This window comes from Lampris incognitus, chromosome 15 (genome assembly GCF_029633865.1).
Source record: "Lampris incognitus isolate fLamInc1 chromosome 15, fLamInc1.hap2, whole genome shotgun sequence".
Classification (NCBI taxonomy): Eukaryota; Metazoa; Chordata; class Actinopteri; order Lampriformes; family Lampridae; genus Lampris; species Lampris incognitus.
The window spans coordinates 11,150,327-11,170,330 of NC_079225.1; the positions used below are offsets into that span (position 1 = coordinate 11,150,327).

The window sequence follows — 20,004 nt, forward strand, 5'->3', positions numbered from 1 at the left end:
ACAGCACCACTTTCCAGTTCTTTGCAGACCCCTTCTCCTTTCACGTGGACAGTTCTCCAAAGCACATTTCACATGGAGCTCATAGACTTGCAGTGCAACACTGAGCTCAAAGCAAAGTTCAGGGAGGCACAAGGAGAGGAGATGCTTGGACAGTTTCTCAGAGAGCTTCCCAAAACATTCCCACAGTTGTCCAAACGGTTCAGGCGGGTCATGTGTCTGTTCGGCAGTACTTATCTGTGAGAGAAACTGTTCTCAACTATGAACTTTAATAAATCCAAGCATATGACCAGACTGACCAATGAACATCTCCAGGCTGTCCTCAGGGTGTCCACTACCTGAAAGCAAATGTCCCTTACCTGTGTCAGCAGAAGAAGTGCCAGGTTTCTGGCAAGAAGTAGGTTCAACATGTACACTACCGTTCAAAAGTTTGGGATCACATTGAAATGTCCATATTTTTGAAGGAAAAGCACTGTACTGTTCAATGAAGATAACTTTAAACTAGTCTTAACTTTAAAGAAATACACTCTATACATTGCTAATGTGGTAAATGACTATTCTAGCTGCAAATGTCTGGTTTTTGGTGCAATATCTACACTACCGTTCAAAAGTTTGGGATCACCCAAACAATTTTGTGTTTGTGTTTGGGTGATCCCAAACTTTTGAACGGTAGTGTAGGCCTAGGCCAGGCTACACTATGTACATAGTTACCTAGTCATGTGAAAACTGAAAAAATGGGAAATAACAATAAAAAAACAATGTGAAGATTAGAAGTTTTTTTTAGATTAGAAGTTTTTTCTTCATCCCTATTGCACCGGCCCCCCTCCACAAGACCACCTGTAAAGTGGCCCCCAGGTAATTTGAGTTTGAGACCCCTGCTCTAAACATTTGGATACGTCCATCATCGATGACAATGCAAATAAATATGCCAAAGATATAACGCCAGTATTGTATCAAAAATCTCTATAAGCCCGCTTACGTTGGGCAATATTGAAGCTTTTACGAATTGCAATCATATATTTCATTGGGTTTTTTTCCTTCTTTTTATTCCAGAAAAATCCACGAAAATTCTTGATGGAGTCAGAGGAACACGTTTAACTTACCCACTTGCTGTAATATAAGCAAATAATAAAGCATCATGAACGCAAAGGATCTATCAAACATCACCTTCGATGGCAACCTGTCCAATGCCCAGCCTTCTGTCCACACCCTGTGGGAGGTCATAACCATAGCTACAGTGTCAGCCATCGTCAGCTTGATAACGATTACTGGCAATGTGCTCGTCATGCTGTCCTTCAAGGTCAACAGCCAACTGAAGACTGTCAACAACTACTACCTTCTAAGTTTGGCCTTTGCGGACCTCATCATAGGGATGCTGTCTATGAACCTGTACACCATGTATATATTAATGGGATACTGGTCCTTGGGAAACCTTGCATGTGATCTCTGGCTGGCACTGGATTATGTTGCAAGTAACGCTTCCGTTATGAACTTGCTTGTCATCAGCTTTGATAGGTATTTCTCAATCACAAGGCCGTTAACCTACAGGGCTAAGAGGACTCCAAAGCGAGCAGCCATCATGATCGGCATGGCGTGGTTAGTGTCTTTCGTCCTATGGGCACCACCCATCCTTTGCTGGCAGTACATTGTGGGCAAAAGAACAGTGCCTCCAAACCAGTGCCAGATCCAGTTTTTCTCTGAGCCTGTGATCACGTTTGGCACCGCCATTGCTGCTTTCTACATCCCCGTCTCCATTATGACCATCCTTTATTGTAGGATCTACAAGGAGACAGAGAGACGGACAAAGGACTTGATGGAGCTTCAGGGTCTGGCATCCTCTGAGAGTTCAGAGGGGGCTAAACTACAGAAAACTATCATTCAGTCTTGCTTTCGCTTTACAAATGATAGGAGAGACAGGAGCCAAGCCTCGTGGTCATCCTCTAACCAGAGTAACGTCACCAGGACCACAACGAGGTCAGAGGAGGCATGGGCTAAAGCAGACCAGGCCACCTCCTTCAACAGCTATTCCTCATCGGAGGAGGAAGAGCATCATATTTCAATGGAAACCCCGCAGGGGTCATTCAAAGATCAGGATTCTGAGAAGAGTAGTAAGAATGGCCAGGTGACCGATTACGAGGAAAATAGGTGCTTCTCTAGCCCCCCAAAGAAGAGCAATAGCAAGAAAGGCATCTCTTATAAGTTTAAACCTATCTTAAAGGACAAAAATGACAAAAGTATCACTGAGTCTCCATGCCCCCCCATAAAAGAGCAGACTACCAAGAACTCCTCCCCCTCCTCATCCAGCACCTCCAAACCCATGGACCCTGTCCTGAAGAACCAGATTACCAAGCGGAAGAGGAATGTGTTGATAAAGGAGAAAAAGGCAGCTCAGACCCTAAGCGCTATCCTCCTAGCCTTCATCCTAACATGGACACCTTACAATATCATGGTTCTCATCTCCACCTTCTGTTCAGACTGCATCCCCCTATCCCTCTGGCACCTAGGCTACTGGCTGTGTTATGTCAACAGCACCATTAACCCCATGTGCTACGCTCTGTGCAACAAGACCTTCCAGAAGACCTTCCGGCTCCTGCTGCTCTGTCAGTGGAGGAGAAAGAGAGGGGAAGACAAGCTGCACTGGGGTGGACAAAATGTCAACAACAAAATGACTTGACATGGGGGACTCGACAGAACAAACTTACCGGTTACGCTTTTAAGTGGATTCCTTTCACGGGGATTCACGGTCAGTGCATCTTTAGCATGACATGTTGTGTGCGATTCTTGTGCAAAAGTAAATTCCGGTAGTGCTCAAAAGTCGGCAAAGCCGGTTTTGGAGTACTCGAGTGTTAATGAAAGAACTGTACAAAAAAAAAAAAAAAAAAAAATTGCCTGAAGACAAACTACTCACGGAAATGATTAAAGTCTGAACCTCATGAAAACATTTAATTCTATTGCTCGCGTGCATTGTATATATCATGTTGTAGGCATACACATTTTAAGATGTGTTACGATGTAACCGCAAGGGAGGGAAGACTAGCGATGTGATTTTAACTACGGACTTTACACTTTAGTCAGACTCGTTGTAAGTGTTCAAATCTGCCTTGCTTATGTCAGTGGTTTTGTGAATGTATTGCTTATGTCGGCGATAATCCCATTTTGAACACACGCCGTCTTAACCGACGTTTGTTCTTGAGTTTAAGGGCTGCTCTGTACAACGTTTACAGCTGCGTCGGTACTGAAGCGAAAATGGGACAATACGATTGTTCGCCGATTACACACACACACACCACTGTTACAGCCAGTATTCATACACCTACTACTACTTAGTAGTAGTAGGTGTATGTAGTAGTAGTAGTATTAAGTAATAGTGATTAATGAATAATTAAAATTACATTAATAAATGATAATGGACAATAATAAATATTAATAAAGTAATTATTAATAAATATTGATTCATTTAAATAATAAGTTAGTGTTAGTTAGTAGTAGTAGTAGTATTCACACACCTGTATAAAAACCAACCAGTAAGTAAATTCGGGGAATGTCGATAATTTCCGTGTGCGCAGTATCTGAGGTGACAGTGGGAGTTTGCCAGCTAGCCTTTTGTGCCGGTGGGCGAGCGATGTGGTGGATTACCGCACTGTCCTCCAAACCTGGTCGAACTGTTTCCTCGTTAACTCTGTGCCTTCGTCGTGCTCCAAGTGGCGAGACGCGCTCCTCCATCTCCAGCGCCGCGCGAGGGCGAGTCTGGGCACCCTGATAAAACAAGTGAAATCCAGAACACCGTTGGAATGCTGTCAGCATAGTTACACAACTAAGACACTCTTTGTGTGATTTTGTTCTGTACTTGTAAAATTAAAATCTTTAGAAAAAAAATTTGAAAAAAAGGCAAATTGTTTTTTGACTCAACACATCACAAACTCAAAACGTGCCGGCGTGGTGCGTGAACATCACAAACCTCTGCTCAGGAACAGAAGGAATCATGGGAGGGGGGGGGGGGGGGGCTCCGCTAGCAAGCTGCTTCGTCTCACCGGTCCCTCGGTCCACGCCAGAGCGGCCGGCCTGCGTTATGTCAACACCGTCTGACCGGTGCTTCGCAGCTCTTGTATTAATAGAGCCATTCATCACTGGAATTGTTCTCGCAGTATCTCGGTGATTCATCATGTCGGAGGTCATTTACCACAGCAAGTATTTCCAATATTACCTTGACTGGGCGCCCAGCTAAAAAGCAGAGCAACACACGCTCTCCAGGATCAAACGCAAAGGGTGCAGCTCTTCCACACTCCCAAACCTGCAGGGATTACCTTTTATGTACAAATTCATCATAGACTTGTGCCATACCTAAAAACACACACACACACACAAAATAAGTAAAACTACAAAATGGAACATATCCTGTGTGAGGTGCTTGTAACTTCAGGCCGGGTAGTGCAGCGGTCTATTCCGTTGCACTACCAACGCAGGGATCACCGGTTCAAATCCCCGCGTTACCCCCGGCTTGCTCGGGTGCCCCTACAGACACAATTGGCCGTGTCTGTGGGTGGGAAGCCGGATGTGGGTATGTGTCCTAGTCGCTGCACTAGCGCCTCTTCTGGTTGGTCGGGGTGCCTGTTAGGGGGGGAAGGGGAACTGGGGGGGGGGGATAGCGTGAACCTCCCACGCGCTACGTCCCCCTGGTGAAACTCCTCACTGTCAGGTGAAAAGAAGCGGCCGGCGACTCCACATGTATTGACCTTTCGCAAAGTCCCGCCCCCCCTTAGTTACTGTTGCTATGCCCGTCAAGCATTTCAGAACTGTCCAGGAAGTAGCCGGAAAACACCAAAACAAGGAGGAAGAAATCAGCGCATCGTGTGGGTGAAAGTTACAGTAATAATACGTTAGCTGTATTAGCTATCAATACTAGCTAGCAGCTAGCTTAGCTTGGAGCAGACAGGTATTTTTGTTGATTTTGGATGGATTAAGCTGGCCTGGGGGCCTGCTATACTGCCAAATCTATTGCCCACATTGCGCTTCTTGCGTTCTGGGTTTCGGGAAGGGAAAGAAAATGACACCCCCTCCGAACTTTTCAGATATCTAGTATCCCATTTGCAGATCCCATAGGCACACCGTTTCAGCATTTTGCTGTGTGTTTGAAAGCTTGACGGACCTCCCTCACATAGAAACCGTCGCTAAGGTAGGATTGGACAAGCACCGTTCTGGGGCGGTACTTTGCCAAAGGTCAATTGGAGGAGGCATGTGGGTAGTCTGCAGCCCTCCCCGGATTGACAGAGGAGGTGGGGCAGCGACTGGGACAGCTCGGAAAAATAGGGTAATTGGCGCTTGTATTTTCAGGCCAACCCCCCCCCCCCCACCCCCACCACCACCGGTACTCCAGATAACCATGTAAAATACTTTTTAAAACGCTTCGAAACACAAGGAAATAAAGAAACATGTTGAGTCCGTTGTACCATCTCACTTTATTTATGGAGCATTTTAAATAAGTCTGTTTTATATCATCATTAAAATTCAATTCATTGTCATTCACAGTCGTACTAGCTCAAAATTAAAAATCTCTGGATATTGATATAAGTTCTGTTTCAGGTAGCAGAGTTCGATCTTACGCTGAGATTCTGAGAGGCAGCAGCAGTGAAGAATGCGGCCAGAAAGTTACAAGATAAATGTTAGACCGGCAGAACAGTCACAGCTACAATGGATCCGTCACACACACAGCGTCTCTGTCTTAGATGAGGGGATTAAGGGAGATTTTACAGTGCAGTGCAAAAAAAAAACAAAAACAAAACAAAAAACTTCAATTTCATTAGACGTAGGTTTACTCAGAAAGAAAAATAACCCTCTTAGAAAAGAAACTGTACAACAGACTCATGAAAAAAAAAAAAATCTAAAACTTTCCTTGCGTGGCATCACCCTTGCTTCTCTGAGCAGAACCGGGGCATGTGTTATGGTACTACCTCCGCTTGACCGCTGGCCTGGTCCCTTTGCTGCTGCCGCCCGGCTTACTGGAGCCCTTGGAGCCTGAGAAGAGCTTGGTCATGAACTCCGACACGTCTGGCAGCTCCGGGTTGGGATTCAGCATGTTCATGGACTGCTCCATTTCCTGTTAGGATGGCAGCACACAGAAACGGCGGTGAGGCTGCTGGCATTTTCAGTTTCCTCAAGACCGCGTCACTAAAAATGCGTGAACACATCCTGCATTACAAATGAAAACCACCGTAACGGTAACTGCACACGCACACACACAGATTTGCTACAAAATGACAACTCCCGGGCATCTGGGTGGCATGGCGGTCTATTCTGTTGCCTACCAACACGGGGATCGCCGGTTCGAATCCCCGTGTTACCTTCGGCTTGGTTGGGCGTCCCTACAGACACAATTGGCCGTGCCTGCAGGTGGGAAGCCGGATGTGGGTATGTGTCCTAGTCGCTGCACTAGCGCCTCCTCTGGTCGGTCAGGGCGCAGGTTCAGGGGGGAGGGGGAACTGTCCCCGCGCTATATCCCCCTGGTGAAACTCCTCACTGTCAGGTGAAAAGAAGCGGCTGGTGACGCCACACGTATCGGAGGAGACGTGTGGTAGTCTGCAGCCCTCCCCGGATCAGCAGAGGGGGTGGGGCAGCGACCAGGACGGCTCAGAAGAGCTGGGTACAATTTGAGTGCCAGGTACAATTGGGGAGAAAAAGGGGGAACCCCCCCCCCCAAAAAAAGAGAACTCCCTTATTTTTGTGATATGCCAACAAAATGACTGACCCACAAAAATCAGACAAATGAAGGTACTTTAGGAAGGACTGCACATTGCTGAATATGGAGCTGCCAGGGAAGAGGAGAAGAGGAAGGCCAAAGAGGAGGTGTACGGATGTGGCGAGGGAGGACATGCAGGTGGCTGGTGGTGACAGAGGAAGATGCAGAGGACAGGAAGAGATGGAAACGGATGATCCGCTGTGGCGACCCCTAACGGGAGCAGCCGAAAGTAGTAGTAGTAGTAGTAGTAATAATAATAATATTAATAATAATAAATCAATACTATAAAGTGGCTTTACAATAGGGTGAAACAAGACGACAGATGAACATAACACAGACATACAGGGGTGGATGGGAAGGGGGGCTACGAGAGGGAGAAGCGGCAGCCACACACGACGCCAGCAGTACTCTCCCACTTAAACACATACAAAAGGGAAAGAAAAACAAACATCATAAATCACAGATGAAGTAGTAGTAGTAGTAGTGGTAGTAGGAAGTACTGCATATAACATATCTATTATGACATAACAGCCATTATGACATAACAGATATGTCATAATATGTCTTTATGGCTATTATGACATATCTGTCAAAAGTGACATAATGGCTATTTTGAGAACCTGTGTGATGCACTTCAGGTAATGTTTTTTTTTTTTTTTTTTAAATTTGACAGGTTCTTAGCAAGAGAAATTTATACAGGACCCCCCACTTAACCGAATTTCATCTAACACTGACCAAATTTCAGGTCCCAAAATATTTCCGACAGTGTTAAAAAACTCGATAAAAGGAAATCCCTCAACCCCAGTCACAAATTACACTTTCACAGCTTTTAATCCAAACAGATCAACGCAAAACCCACCACAACGGACCCTTCTTTCTACCTGCCTACAGGCTACATGCGTCCCCCCTGCCCTCTACTGACACTGTCCTGCCCGTCAAGGTTTCTGTCTGTGGTACCACATGTTTTACACACAACGTTGTCGTACCAGTGCTCAATAAAATGGATTTGCTCATGAAATCATGAATTTTTGTTAACCTTTACAATTTCTGACTGAGAAAACATGATGAATAAAGAGTGTAACTGACTAACTGTGTTAAAATTTGAACAATGTGAATGATGATGAAATACAAAGTGGAAAATGCAACTGCAAAACTGTTCATTCATTTTCTGTGCACTGGTACAGTGTAGGAAATTTTTTTTCTCCCTTTCTCTCCCCAGTTGTAACTGGCTAATTACCCCACTCTTCCCGAGCCACCCCGGTCTCTGCTCCGCCCCCTCAGCTGATCCGGGGAGGGCTGCAGACTACCACATACCTCCTCCCATACATGTGGAGTTGCCAGCCACTTCTTTTCACCTGGCAGGGAGGAGTTTCACCAGGGGGACGTAGCGCGTGGGAGGATCACGCTATTCCCCCCAGTTCGCCCTCCCCCCCCGAACAGGTGCCCCGACCAATCAGAGGAGGCACTAGTGCAGCGACCAGGACGCATACCCACATCCGGCTTACCACCCACAGACACGGCCAATTGTGTCTGTAGGGATGCCCGACCAAGCCGGAGGTAACACGGGGATTCGATACGGCGATCCCCGTGTTGGTAGGCAGCGGAAAAGACCGCCACGCCAGCCGGACACCCCAGGAACTGCTTTTAAATATTTTTAGAGGCACAAATTGGCAAATTGAATACTGATGGAATGATGATGGAAAACGGGAAAACAAGCTGTAAGTGAATAGATGGAAAAGGACAACAGTGAGGATTTAACATGTGTCAGAATGTCCAGTCCAACGGAATTTGAAACATCTGTCCTTGCATGCACATCTAGACATCAGTCCTGAGACCGTTAGGTTTAGAGGGGTTGTATTGTAGATATTTAACCACGTCCCAGAACATAACCTTATAGCTACCGGCAGTTAAGAGATAGCAAACTAACAGGGCTCCTTACCTTCCTCATCTCTGGGTCATTGGTGTTGACAACCTTGGGCAACAGGACGATGATCAGCAGTGGAAGAACCATCATCATAACCTGGAGGGGCAATTCAGACAAGAAATTAAAGGGTCAGTCGGGAACGCATGCCTCATCATTTGCACGTGCACTTCATGGATGGGTATGGCCTCACAAGTATACTGACAACTGTAGGAAATGTTTCCAGTAACGAACATAACGGGAAAGCCGGCACAGGTAAATCAGTTTATACATCTGCGGCTACTGAATCTATTTAAAATTTTGTGTTTAGAAGGAATTCAAAGAGTTGCTGCTGTCCATGAAGCTCTTGTACTAAAGTCCATCCATCCATTATCCGAACCGCTTATCCCGTCTCAGGGTCGTGGGAATGCTGGAGCCTATCCCAGCAGTCACTGGGCGGCGGGTGGGGAGACACCCAGAACAGGCCCCCAGTCCATCACACAGGGCTGGCACACACACACACACACACACACACACACACACACACACACACACATTCATACCTAGGGGCAATTTAATAGGGCCGAGTCACCTGACCTACATGTCTTTGGACTGTGGGAGGAAACCGGAGCATCCGGAGGAAATCCCCGCAGACACGGGGAGAACATGCAAACTCCACACAGAGGATGACCCGGGACGACCCCCAAGGTTGGACTACCCCGGGGCTCGAACCCAGGACCTTCTTGCTGTGAGGGGACCGCGCTAACCACTGCGCCACCGTGCCGCCCTCACACTAAAGTGATCGTGATTAACTGCACCTCTGCTACTGGTGGGGGTGCTAACAGGAACTGAATGGAGAGGTGTGAACCATAAATAATCTAAAAGTGTAACCCAATGTCCTTTGGCCATGTGTCATAACTGCTTCAGAAAATTTGCACCAATCAGATTTCAGTTTAATAATCACAGACAGCTCCAGGAAGAGCCGAGCTAATGAGGGAGAAACTTGACTTTTGTTAAGGACTGAGGAACAAGAGAGATAACAGAAGGCAACAGAGGATTGTTAAAACAAGTCCACTGAACCACGAGACACTGCTCTCACCACCCTGACCGAAGATCACAACACATGACAAACAAGTTGAGACAGTGTAATAGAATTCAACAGCATCTTCACCATGGGATTCATCAGGAAGTCCGTCCAGCCCCAGGTCTCCCTCTTCATGAAGTAGGTGTGCGGTCCGGTTGAGCGAACCTGGAGCGGGTACGGCTGTCGAATCACCTCAGAAGTCTTGATGTAATTCACAAGACGTGCCCTGTGAAACGCCATGGAGTTTATTGATAAGCTGCTACCGAGCCGTGTTCATGCACATGATGACACCTCAGGCAACATGCGACAACGTTTGTGTGTCTGTCTGTGCGATTCCTGTAATACTTGAGCCTCACCTCATTTTCCCTTTGGATGTGATATCAACACGTACTGGTTCAAATTTATATGCAGGTGTTACGATTTCCACAACGTAAGATCCTGGAGGAACATCATTCACAGCAAAACCCCCATCAGTTCTGTGAAAAAAAACAAAACAAAACAGACTGGGATGTGAAAAAACATGTCTAGTATACTGCCTCTCCTCCATGGAGGGTACGCCGTGGCTTGTACTCTTAATCTTGTACCCAAGCACCTCCAGGATTAGTGGCCTATACGAACTCGATGGTTTCTGTGATGTTGGTAGTGGAGATAGTCAGCAGAGCCGTGCTAAAACCTGCTAGCGTCTCTTCTGACGGGACTTTGTCAGTGAGCCGTGGGAGTTGGGTGCAATGCAACACAATTTAAAAAAAAAAGCATTTTATTCACACTTGAACATATTTTACTCCATCGTGTCAAGATTAGAAATGCCAGCATTTCCGGTGTGCTGCTGAGAACCGTGTCCTGGGCTAGCTCTGTTTAAGTCCTAATATAGTGTCCTACTATACACCTATCAGCCAAAACATTCAAACCAATGGCAGGTAAGTCAATAAGATCGATTATCCCGTTAACAATGGCCCCCGTCAAGGGGTGGGGTATATTAGGCAGCAAGTGAACAGTCAGTTCTTGGAAGTTCATGTGTTGAAGGCAGGAAAAATGGGCCAGCATGAGGATCTGAGCAATGTTGACGAGGGACAAATTGTGATGGCTAGACGACTGGGTCAGTGCATCTCTGAAACGGCAGGTCTTGTGGGGTGTTCCCGGTATGCAGTGGTCAGTACCTACCAAGGTGCTGACCACTTTAGTTTCGAGGGGTGGCACTAAGATTTGCCAGTTTCACGCTGGCTTACACATAAGGGACTTCCAGGCGTGCATAAATTGAAAATAATCTTTTATTTCTCTTTCTGGCAATACAGAGACACAAGCACATCAACTAATGTGGCTGCACTCCCGGTGTGAGTACTTGATCTACCTGCCCTACCGGATGTGGTCAGGGTCCTGTGACTACAGATGACATCACTACTTCACGCATTAAGATTGGGTAGGGGCTAGATCAGTTTAAGAACAGCGGGAAACAGTAGATTGATGTTAGACGCAGCTCACTCGTCCTTCGGGGGTGGGGGGGGTCTTGAGCCTGTGGCCTCGCTCCTTAGATGCAGCTCGGGCCTTCGGCCCTCGCACCTTTACTAACCAACTCTATGTCAACGTGGATTGTAAAAAACACACAGCTAAATAACTATAAAGTTACTGTTAAACAACGCTAACTAGCATCATAATCCATGACGTCATATGTAGTCGAAGGACCCCGAGTCGATATTGTACCCGAGCAGAAATGCAGCCCATACTGGATATCTTTATCTACTCTTTTGGAAACGCCCTCCTGCGCCTTCCCCAAAGGACCCCTAAGCTGCCCAAAGTGCCTGTGTCAGCTTTACTCATTGTAACCATAATTTAAGCTAAAATATTACAGATATTATTGCAAATGAATATTTCTCATATTATGAACAAAAATACTACATGCGAATGGGGGCAGTCCAGTGTCCATTGCCTAACATGTCCAGTGTCCAATATGCTCAACATTACTGTGTTGCTGTAAAGCTCGAGACAAATTTGTAATTTGTGATATTGGGCTATACAAATAAAATTGACTTGACCAGCAATCTTACAAAGCATTTGAAGACGCATCACGCGAAAGAGCACAATGAGTTCAACAAGGGCAAAGGGGGGAAAAAAAAGCATGAAGTGTAGCAGCAAACGCTGGACACCGCATTCCAGCAACGCGGTAACTTCCACAAAGACAGCCCAAAAGCAACAAAGATAACCGACAAGCTTGTCAAATTCACTGTTCTGGATGACCAACCCGTCGGTCATCGAAAATGTGGGATTTCGCCGCTTAATGGATCATTTGGAGCCAAGGTACAGTTTGCCAAGTCACAAATACATCTCTGAAACTGCCCTCCCTAAACTATACGAGACAGTTGAGGGAACACATTTCATATAGGCTAAAAGACGTGCAGGCAATTAGCTTTATAACTGACGTATGCCCAATGTCTTTGCCCAGTTTAACTGCACATAGGAGGGACACAGCTTTGACATTTGCTCTTCAAAGTGCGGTGCTGCAAGCAAACAAATTCCGTGGGTCACATACTGGCACGTCAATTGCCAAAACAGTAACTTCAGGTTACTTCTGTAACCCCGGTTCGCTAAGTAGCATGAGTGAGATGTCTCACTATGGGATATGCCCCCTCCCGTATTCACAGAAGCACTTGTAGCATTACGCCAGCCCTGATTGGCTGGCAGTCATGACGTCTGTGTCAGGGCCCTGCGCCATATATATGACTGACACAGCGTCACTCATCATTCAAAACAAGCACAACTCTTCTCGCTTCACCTCAGCAGCAACAAGGGCGGTCTGGTGAGGCATCTCACTCATGCTACTCAGAGAACCGGGTTTATGGAAGTAACCTCAAGTTTTCTTTCACAGCATTCGTTTCGATGTTTCACTATGAGATATGGAGACTCCTGTTATTGCCAGACAAGCTTATCTCAATGACTGACCACCAGACTCCCCTCACGAAGAAGTGTATGGATGAGACAGGTCCACTGAGGAACCCATGGTCAGGACAGCATGAGCAAGGTTTGACGATATAACATCCAACTTATAAAACCTTGCACTTGTGAGGGGCGATGACCAGCTAGCTGCAGCATAGATATCCTGGATAGAGACCCCCCTAAACAGGGCCCAAGAGGTCACAAGACCCCTAGTAGAGTGTGCCCACAACCCAGCTGGAATCTGAAGGCCTGAGCTGGAGTAACCCAGTGTGATAGCATCCACCATCCGGTGAAATAGTCTTTGTTTGGTGATGGGCTTGCCCCTGTGGGGATTAGCCCAGGGCACAAACAACTGATCCCCTTTCCTGAAGGCCCTTGTTCTTTCCACATAAGTATGTAAAGCGTGAACTGGGCACAACATATGCAGCCGCTGCTGCTCCGCAGAGCTGTGAGGAGGCAGCTGAAAAGCTGTCAGTTCCACTGGCAAGCATGGATTGACCACTTTAGGGATGAAAGCAGGATTAGGCTTCAAGGTCATCCCAAGGTTCCCAGGGGTGAACTGCATACAAGCAGAATGCCCAGACAGAGCGTGAATATCACTCACATGGTTAGTTGTGGCCAAAGCCAACAACAAAGCCACCTTAAGAGACAACATTTTCATGTCTGTGTTTCAGTGGCTCAAAGGAATGACTGGGGGGGGGGGGACTCTAGAACTACAGTCAAATCCCAGGAGGATGACATAGGCTTAGAGCTGGGTAACAGTATCCGTGCACCCTTCATAAACCGAGAAACAAGGGGATGCTGGCCTGCCGGCTTACCATCAAAACCGACATGGCAAACGGAAATAGCAGCCCTTGACGGTAGAAAATGCCTTCTTCTTATCAGGTCCTGTAGAGAGGACAAAATTGCACCAACCATACATTGAAAGGGTATTTCTTGTGCAATAGCACACCATTCCTAAAACACTCTCCACTTAGTCTTAAAGGGACCTGGTGGATGACGCTCTGGCATTCTGAACCATATTAATGACACTCTGTGATAGTCCAGTATGTCTTAAATTAAACCACTTATGGGCCAGGCCCACAGAAGGTCTCTGCGCAGCGGGAGGTGCCATGGGCGACCGCAGAGGAGCTGCTTCACTTCCGCCAGCCAATGCATGGACGGGCCAGTGAGGAGCGATCAAAATCAGGGAAAGACGATTCTCCCGCACCCTGAACAATGTCGGGGGAATCAAGGCCAGTGGGGGAAATGCATATAGTGGAACTCGCAGCCACTCGTGCACGAACGCATCCACTCCCAGCGGTGCGTTCTGGTCGTGCAGGGAGAAAAACAGTGGGCACTGTGGGTTCTCCCCCAATGCAAACAGGTCCACTGCTGCGTGGCCAAACAGTGTCCAAATCTGATCCACTACGGCCGGGTGCAGTTTCCATTCTGCGAAAAGGCGAGTCCCCCTGGACAAGAGGTCTGCACCAAAATTCAGAATCCCGGGGAAGTGTGTCACTTTCACAGAGAGAAGATGCGCATCGCTCCACAATATCAATTCGTGTGCCAATATGTGCAGTTGTTGGGGGCGCAGACCTCCCTGGCAGTTGATATAGGCTACCGTGGTTGTATTGTCCGGTCCTCACCAGCACACGATGCCCCCGGAGAAATGGCAGAAAATGTTTTAGCATTTGAAACACTGCTAGAAGTTCCAAGTAGTTTATATGGGAGTGATGGAGACGTGTGCTCCAGACCCCATTTACTGCCCTGCCTTCGAAAACACCGCCCCAGCCCGATAGGCTGGCATCCATTGTCACTACTTTTTTGGCCGATATCGTGCATACACACACCCTCTGTCAGGAGAGACAGCCGTTTCCAAGGGCGAAGCGCAAGAGCGCCACAGACCTCAGGCACGGGGTCTAGTCTGACAGAAGCCACATGCTGGAAATCTCTTGTACAGCCTGCCCAGCCTCACCACTAAGAGCGCTGACGCCTTCAGCCCCAACAACCTGAGACACAGACCGTATGTGACCTGTTTCGTTTTGACAAAATGCGCCAGAGTGGACCTGAATGTGTCCACTCTCTTGGCTGACAGGCGGGCCGTGTGGGTGAGAGTAATCACCTGAGACCCAGAAAAGCTATGTCCTGTCTTGGTGTTAACACACTTTTTTCCATGCTCACCACAAATCCCAGATCGGCCAGGTGTGCCAACACAATGCTCGTGTGTGTAACAACCTCCTGCTCCGAGTGTGCCAGCATCAGCCAGTCGTCCAGATAGGTGGCTAAGCAGATGCCTCGCTCCCTGAGGGGAGCTATAACCACCTCAACACATTTCACAAACACCCTCGAGCTCAGTGACAAGCCAAATGGGAGTACTAGTTACTCATACACCGTGTACTGAAATGCGAACCTTAAATATTTCCTGTGCAAATGGGGATGTGAAAATACGCGTCCTTCAGGTCGATCGATGTGAACCAATTGCCCGGGCGCACCAAGCATATCAGGGCTGTGTGTGTGATCATGAGAAACTTGTATCTCCTGAGATACTCATTTAAAGCACGTAGGTCCAGAATGGGACGATGCCGTTCCCCCCCTTCTTTGGAACCAGGAAATACCTCCACAGAAACCCTCTAGCCTCTGCTTGTGTGGCATTATTCGTACGGCGTTTTTGTTTAACAAGGCAGATACTTCTTCCTGTAACACCTGGGCTGACTCTCCCTGAGCACGGGAAGCAACGCAACCATTGAAATGAGGAGGCGCTGTGGCGAACTGAAGTCTGTAGCCCCTGGCTAGTGTCTTCAACACCCATTTTGACACCATAGATAGAGATAGAGGAGACAGAGAAGCGTGAAGCACTTGTCTGAGCTACACGATCTCTGGGAACCTCTTTTAACTGTATTACGCTGCCCCTTAGCGGCTGACAGTGGTCGGTATACCCGGGTGCTCCTGCGCATGCGCGAACCGAGACTTAGGACAGCTGCCCTGGACTGTTTCATCCCGGGGGGGGGGCATTGGCCCCCTCTGGTGGTGCTATAGGGGGAAACACTATGTTCTGCAACTTTATGTTTCTCTCCATTTAAAAAAAAATGTAATACTGTGCCCTCGGCTGTCTGCCCGGATACATCGGTGAATGAACATTTATTTTCACAGTGTGTGTGAGTGCTTATGAGACTTGAATGTGGCTTTGAACAATCCCACCTTTGAACTGAGTCTCGTCTCTTCTTGGCTGTGATGCACAAACTGAGCTCTGGGCCTGCATGCTGCTGAGAGAGAAGGTTGGCACTAGGGGATTCCTCCCCGTTCACACTGGAACGCTGGACTGCCTGGGAACAGGGGACGGCTGGCACGTCTGCTAGCAATGGGGTAGACTGCTAAGACGCCTTCTTCCTCCACCTGGCCTGCTGAGTAGGAGCCGGGGCCGGCTGACCAGTCTGGGTGGTGGTGGGGGGGTTGAAGGGCTTCTTAGGCCAAATAGTTTTGGCGTCGGGGGGTCCGAAACAGGTTGGCGAGGCTTGGGTCATTTAGGGATGTGGAAAGCGAGGGGGCCTTCTGCAGGCCACCTGGGCGCACATCTGCTAACAAGAGCTGTAAAGGCTTCGTCTTTCCTTTTTCTTTGCCTTCCATGTCTTTTGCATGGAAGCGCGAGTGGAGCCAAATATGCCATGAGGAACAACCGGGATGTCCAAGATGTCCTCCTTCTCTTTATCCGACAAGTTTGTCAGATTGAGCCATCTTTCCCTCCCCTGCAGCACCAACATCGACTTGGTAGACAGACAACATGGAGGTAAGGTTGAGCGCTCTCACTGTCAGGGCTGCCACCTTGTAAACTCACTCAGTCATGGTGGACTGGAAGCAGTTGGCTTTGGTAGGGAGGGTGGGTGGTCTGGATGATGTAGCCGACAACTGTGGGTGGAGGTGGGCTTCCACCAGCGGCTCCATGGGCGGCATGCGAGCCATGGCATGCTTATCCAATCCTTAGAAATCCAGGGAAGACGCCCCTTGAATGGGGGGTCTTGCTGGGGTATGGATTTTCTTTCCATGAGATGGTGACTTCTTCCAGGAGCTCGGAGAGCACTGGGAGAAGCTGTCTCGCAGTCCGCTTGGCCGGGGGCAATTTCTTCCCTTCGTAGTGGGACCGGGGAGCCTCCGCAACGACAGTGGGCCATCGGATTCCCAGTCTCTCTGCGGCGCGTTTACACACATCGTGCATGTCAGCCCTAGGCGGAGGCTGTGCAGCCTCACTCTCGCCTTTAGCAGCGGACAGGCATGGAGAGCTGGGAGTCTGTGCCGGGGTAACGAAGGAAGAATTATCCTCGTCGTCCTCCCCCGACACCAGAAAATCTTCGCCCTCTGATTCTCCACCCTCCTCAACAACACCGAGCTGGGGTTCCTCGGGGGTGGGACCGGTGAGAATAGGGTCCTTATCCGAGAGGCTAGCCTGGCGGGCTGGTCTTTGGCGGAGGCTCTAAGCCGTGAAGCAAGCGTAGTGAGCACACCAGTCGGGGTTGTTGACAACGGCTTGGGCGTGTTCCAGCCCGACACACGCGGAGTAGACCTGGTGTGTGTCTTTGCTTGACATTTTGTTTCTGCAGGTGCACAGGCGGGCGGAATCACCTTGCTCCAAGGTGGGAAGCAGTTGGCAGCTGTATCCGTTTAGCTGGCGTGCTAAAGGGAAATAATTATCTGGAGAGATAATCACGTTAGCTAGCTCCAACAGTGGGCAAGCAGTGAGGTGACCATGGGTTCCCATTAGCTTGCTCGAAGTAGCCAAGTTAACGTGTTAGCTAGCTTGTAAAAGCAGAAATACTCCACTGTTTTCGGACAGGCCAGAGTAAAAAAAACTACCTAATGGTGAAGGCAGTCATATCGGTATCTTAGCAGCTAGTGCCTGGCAGTGGAGGTGTCCGCTCTGGTCTGAGGACAGTTTAGCTAGTCAGCTTAGATACGGGTGAGAGAGGAGCGTGCTTCTGACGTGAGAAGAGGTAACGCGGTATCACGCCAAAGCGTGTATTACACCCACCGGTCCAACGTGTCAGTGTCACGGTTGACCTCCTCAGGCATGAAAAGTACATGAGTATATGAAGGTGCAGTGCCAGCAGGGGGCGATGATTAAGAGGTGAAGGCAGGTTAGGGTTAGGGGGGGGGATTTTGGAAAATTCTGTATGCTTCTTTTCCTCTGTGGGGAGTTGCTGGCATTGAGTTAATCATCGCCCCCTGCTGGCACTGCACCTTCATACACACGTGTACTTTTCACACCTGAGCGAGGCAAACCGTGACACTGACACATTGGACCAGCGGGTGTATTACACGCCTTGGCTTGATACTGGGCTGGAAGAGGTGATTTAATGACAAGTGACGCTGCATCAGTCGACATTCAATTCATTCAAGTTGTCATTCATAAGGTGCAAGGCCCTGATGCAGACGTCATGACTGCCAGCCAATCAGGGCTGGCGTAACGGCGCAAGTGCTTCTGTGAATACGCAAGGGGGCGTATCCCATAGTGAGACGTCGAAACGAATGCGATGAAAGAGAATACAACCCTTTTCTCAACTATCCAAAGGATTCCGTTTTCGGTTTGTAACCCGGAGTCCAACTAGACAATAAACAACATAATTAGCAACTGCCAAAGCCTTCACGATAAGTATATGTGTGGATCAGCTATAGCTTGTCATAGCTTATTCAGGGGTGGGCAATCTTATCCGGAAAGGGCCAGTGTGGGTGAAGGTTTTTGTTCCAACCAAGCAATTACACATCTGTAATCTAATCAAGTTCCTCAGCTAAGACTCTACTGGTTGATTATTGGAATCGGGTGTGTATTTGCTTTGTTTGGAATAAAAACCTTCACCCTCACTGGCCCTTTCTGGATAAGACTGCCCACCCGTTAGGTCATTTGTTTACGTGTGAATCTTCAGAATTGTAAGGCAGGGATAGGCAACATGGTTCAGAAAGGTCCGGTGTCGGTGCAGGTCTTTGTTCCAACCAAGGAGTTACACACCTGAGTCTACAATCAACCTTGATTTGTAGACTCAGGGTCTTTGCTAATTGAATCAGGTTGACTAACATAATCAGGTGTGTAACTGCTTGGTCGGAACAAAGACCTGCAGCTACACCGGACCTTGTTGCAAGGTATCCATTAAAGTCCATCCATCCATTATCCTAAACGCTTATCCTGCTCTCAGGGTCGCGGGGGATGCTGGATCATATCCCAGCAGTCATTGGGCGGCGAGTGGGGGAGACACGCTGGACAGGCCGCCAGGCCATCACAGAGCCGACACACACACACACACCTAGGGGCGATTTAATACGGCCGATTCACCTGACCTGCCTGTCTTTGGACTGTGGGAGGAAACCCACGCAGACACGGGGAGAACAAGCAAACTCCACACAAGGGGTTTTTGGACTACCCTGGGGCTCGAACCCACAACCTTCTTGCTGCGAGGCGAGTGCGCTAACCGCTGCGCCACCGCGCCGCATCCGTTAAAGTCGGTAACTTTACTTAATCCGGAAGCGAATTCCTCGCCACAGGGGCCAAAACGCAGGGGACGGGAAAACAAAGGACAAATGAAACATAACGGCAACAAACAGGTCAGCCATTCAGTAACCCAAAATGGCAGGAGTTCGCCCCATCGCCCCACCGAGAAGGGTGGTGGAAATGTGCCGTCCGTGTGTGCAGTTGTAACCCGTAAACAGAACGTCACCACCCGTACGGCCGCCACAAACGCAGTAGCCGAGCTCACGTTAGCTTAGCCAGCTAGTCGGCCGGGGGGCGGCCGGGGGGGGCGGGAGAGGAGAGGTAAGACTCTTAACGTTCCTCACCTTAAAAAGCCCACGTATTCTTCACCTTCCACGAGGACTCTTGCGGTCCAGACCCAGTCTTGCGTCTTGACGCCTGGGACTATCGCCCTCCCCTCGATTTTAAACCGATCCCCGTTCGTCTGTGTCGACAAGCCCGCGCTAGGCCCCGTGTCCGTGTCGCTGAAGCAGAACGCCACGGCTAGCATAGCTTGCACGACGAACCACGCCGACGCTGCTCTCTCCCGGTGCGACATGATCCCCCGTCTTCGTTGCAGCAATGCGAGAGAGTAACCCCGCGTTCTGCACGTACCCTCGGAATCGACGAGGCTGATTCCGACCACGGCGCCCACGGTCAGCTGTCCGCGGAGAAATGACGTCACTTCCCGGACCGCACGGCCCTACCGGAAGGGAATGAAAGACCAACACGGAAGCACTACCCCTAAAGCGAAACGCTAGGATTTTTTGTTTGTTTGGGTTTTTTTTTGGGGGGGTGGGGGGGGGGGGGTTAAAAGCCAAAACGATGTACATAGAAAGCACTGACGATCATTACAAGTCAACACTTCAGAAATTATGGATCATATAATT

General features: G+C 48.6%; 2 protein-coding genes across 2 annotated transcripts; one reads left to right on the forward strand and one right to left on the reverse strand.

Moving 5' to 3' along the window:
- Positions 1–1,153: 1,153 nt before the first annotated feature.
- On the forward strand, positions 1,154–2,671 carry chrm5b (cholinergic receptor, muscarinic 5b). Its single transcript, XM_056294902.1, has one exon. The coding sequence runs from the start codon at positions 1,283–1,285 to the stop codon at positions 2,669–2,671; it is 1,389 nt and encodes a 462-aa protein (XP_056150877.1). The 5' UTR covers positions 1,154–1,282.
- Positions 2,672–5,438: 2,767 nt separating this feature from the next.
- On the reverse strand, positions 5,439–19,807 carry emc7b (ER membrane protein complex subunit 7b). The gene is made up of 5 exons (XM_056294855.1): positions 19,441–19,807; positions 10,071–10,190; positions 9,802–9,940; positions 8,670–8,750; positions 5,439–6,091 (listed from the first exon to the last, which is right to left on the reverse strand). The coding sequence occupies exons 1-5, from the start codon at positions 19,671–19,673 to the stop codon at positions 5,942–5,944; spliced, it is 723 nt and encodes a 240-aa protein (XP_056150830.1). The 5' UTR covers positions 19,674–19,807; the 3' UTR covers positions 5,439–5,941.
- Between the last annotated feature and the right edge of the window lie 197 nt (positions 19,808–20,004).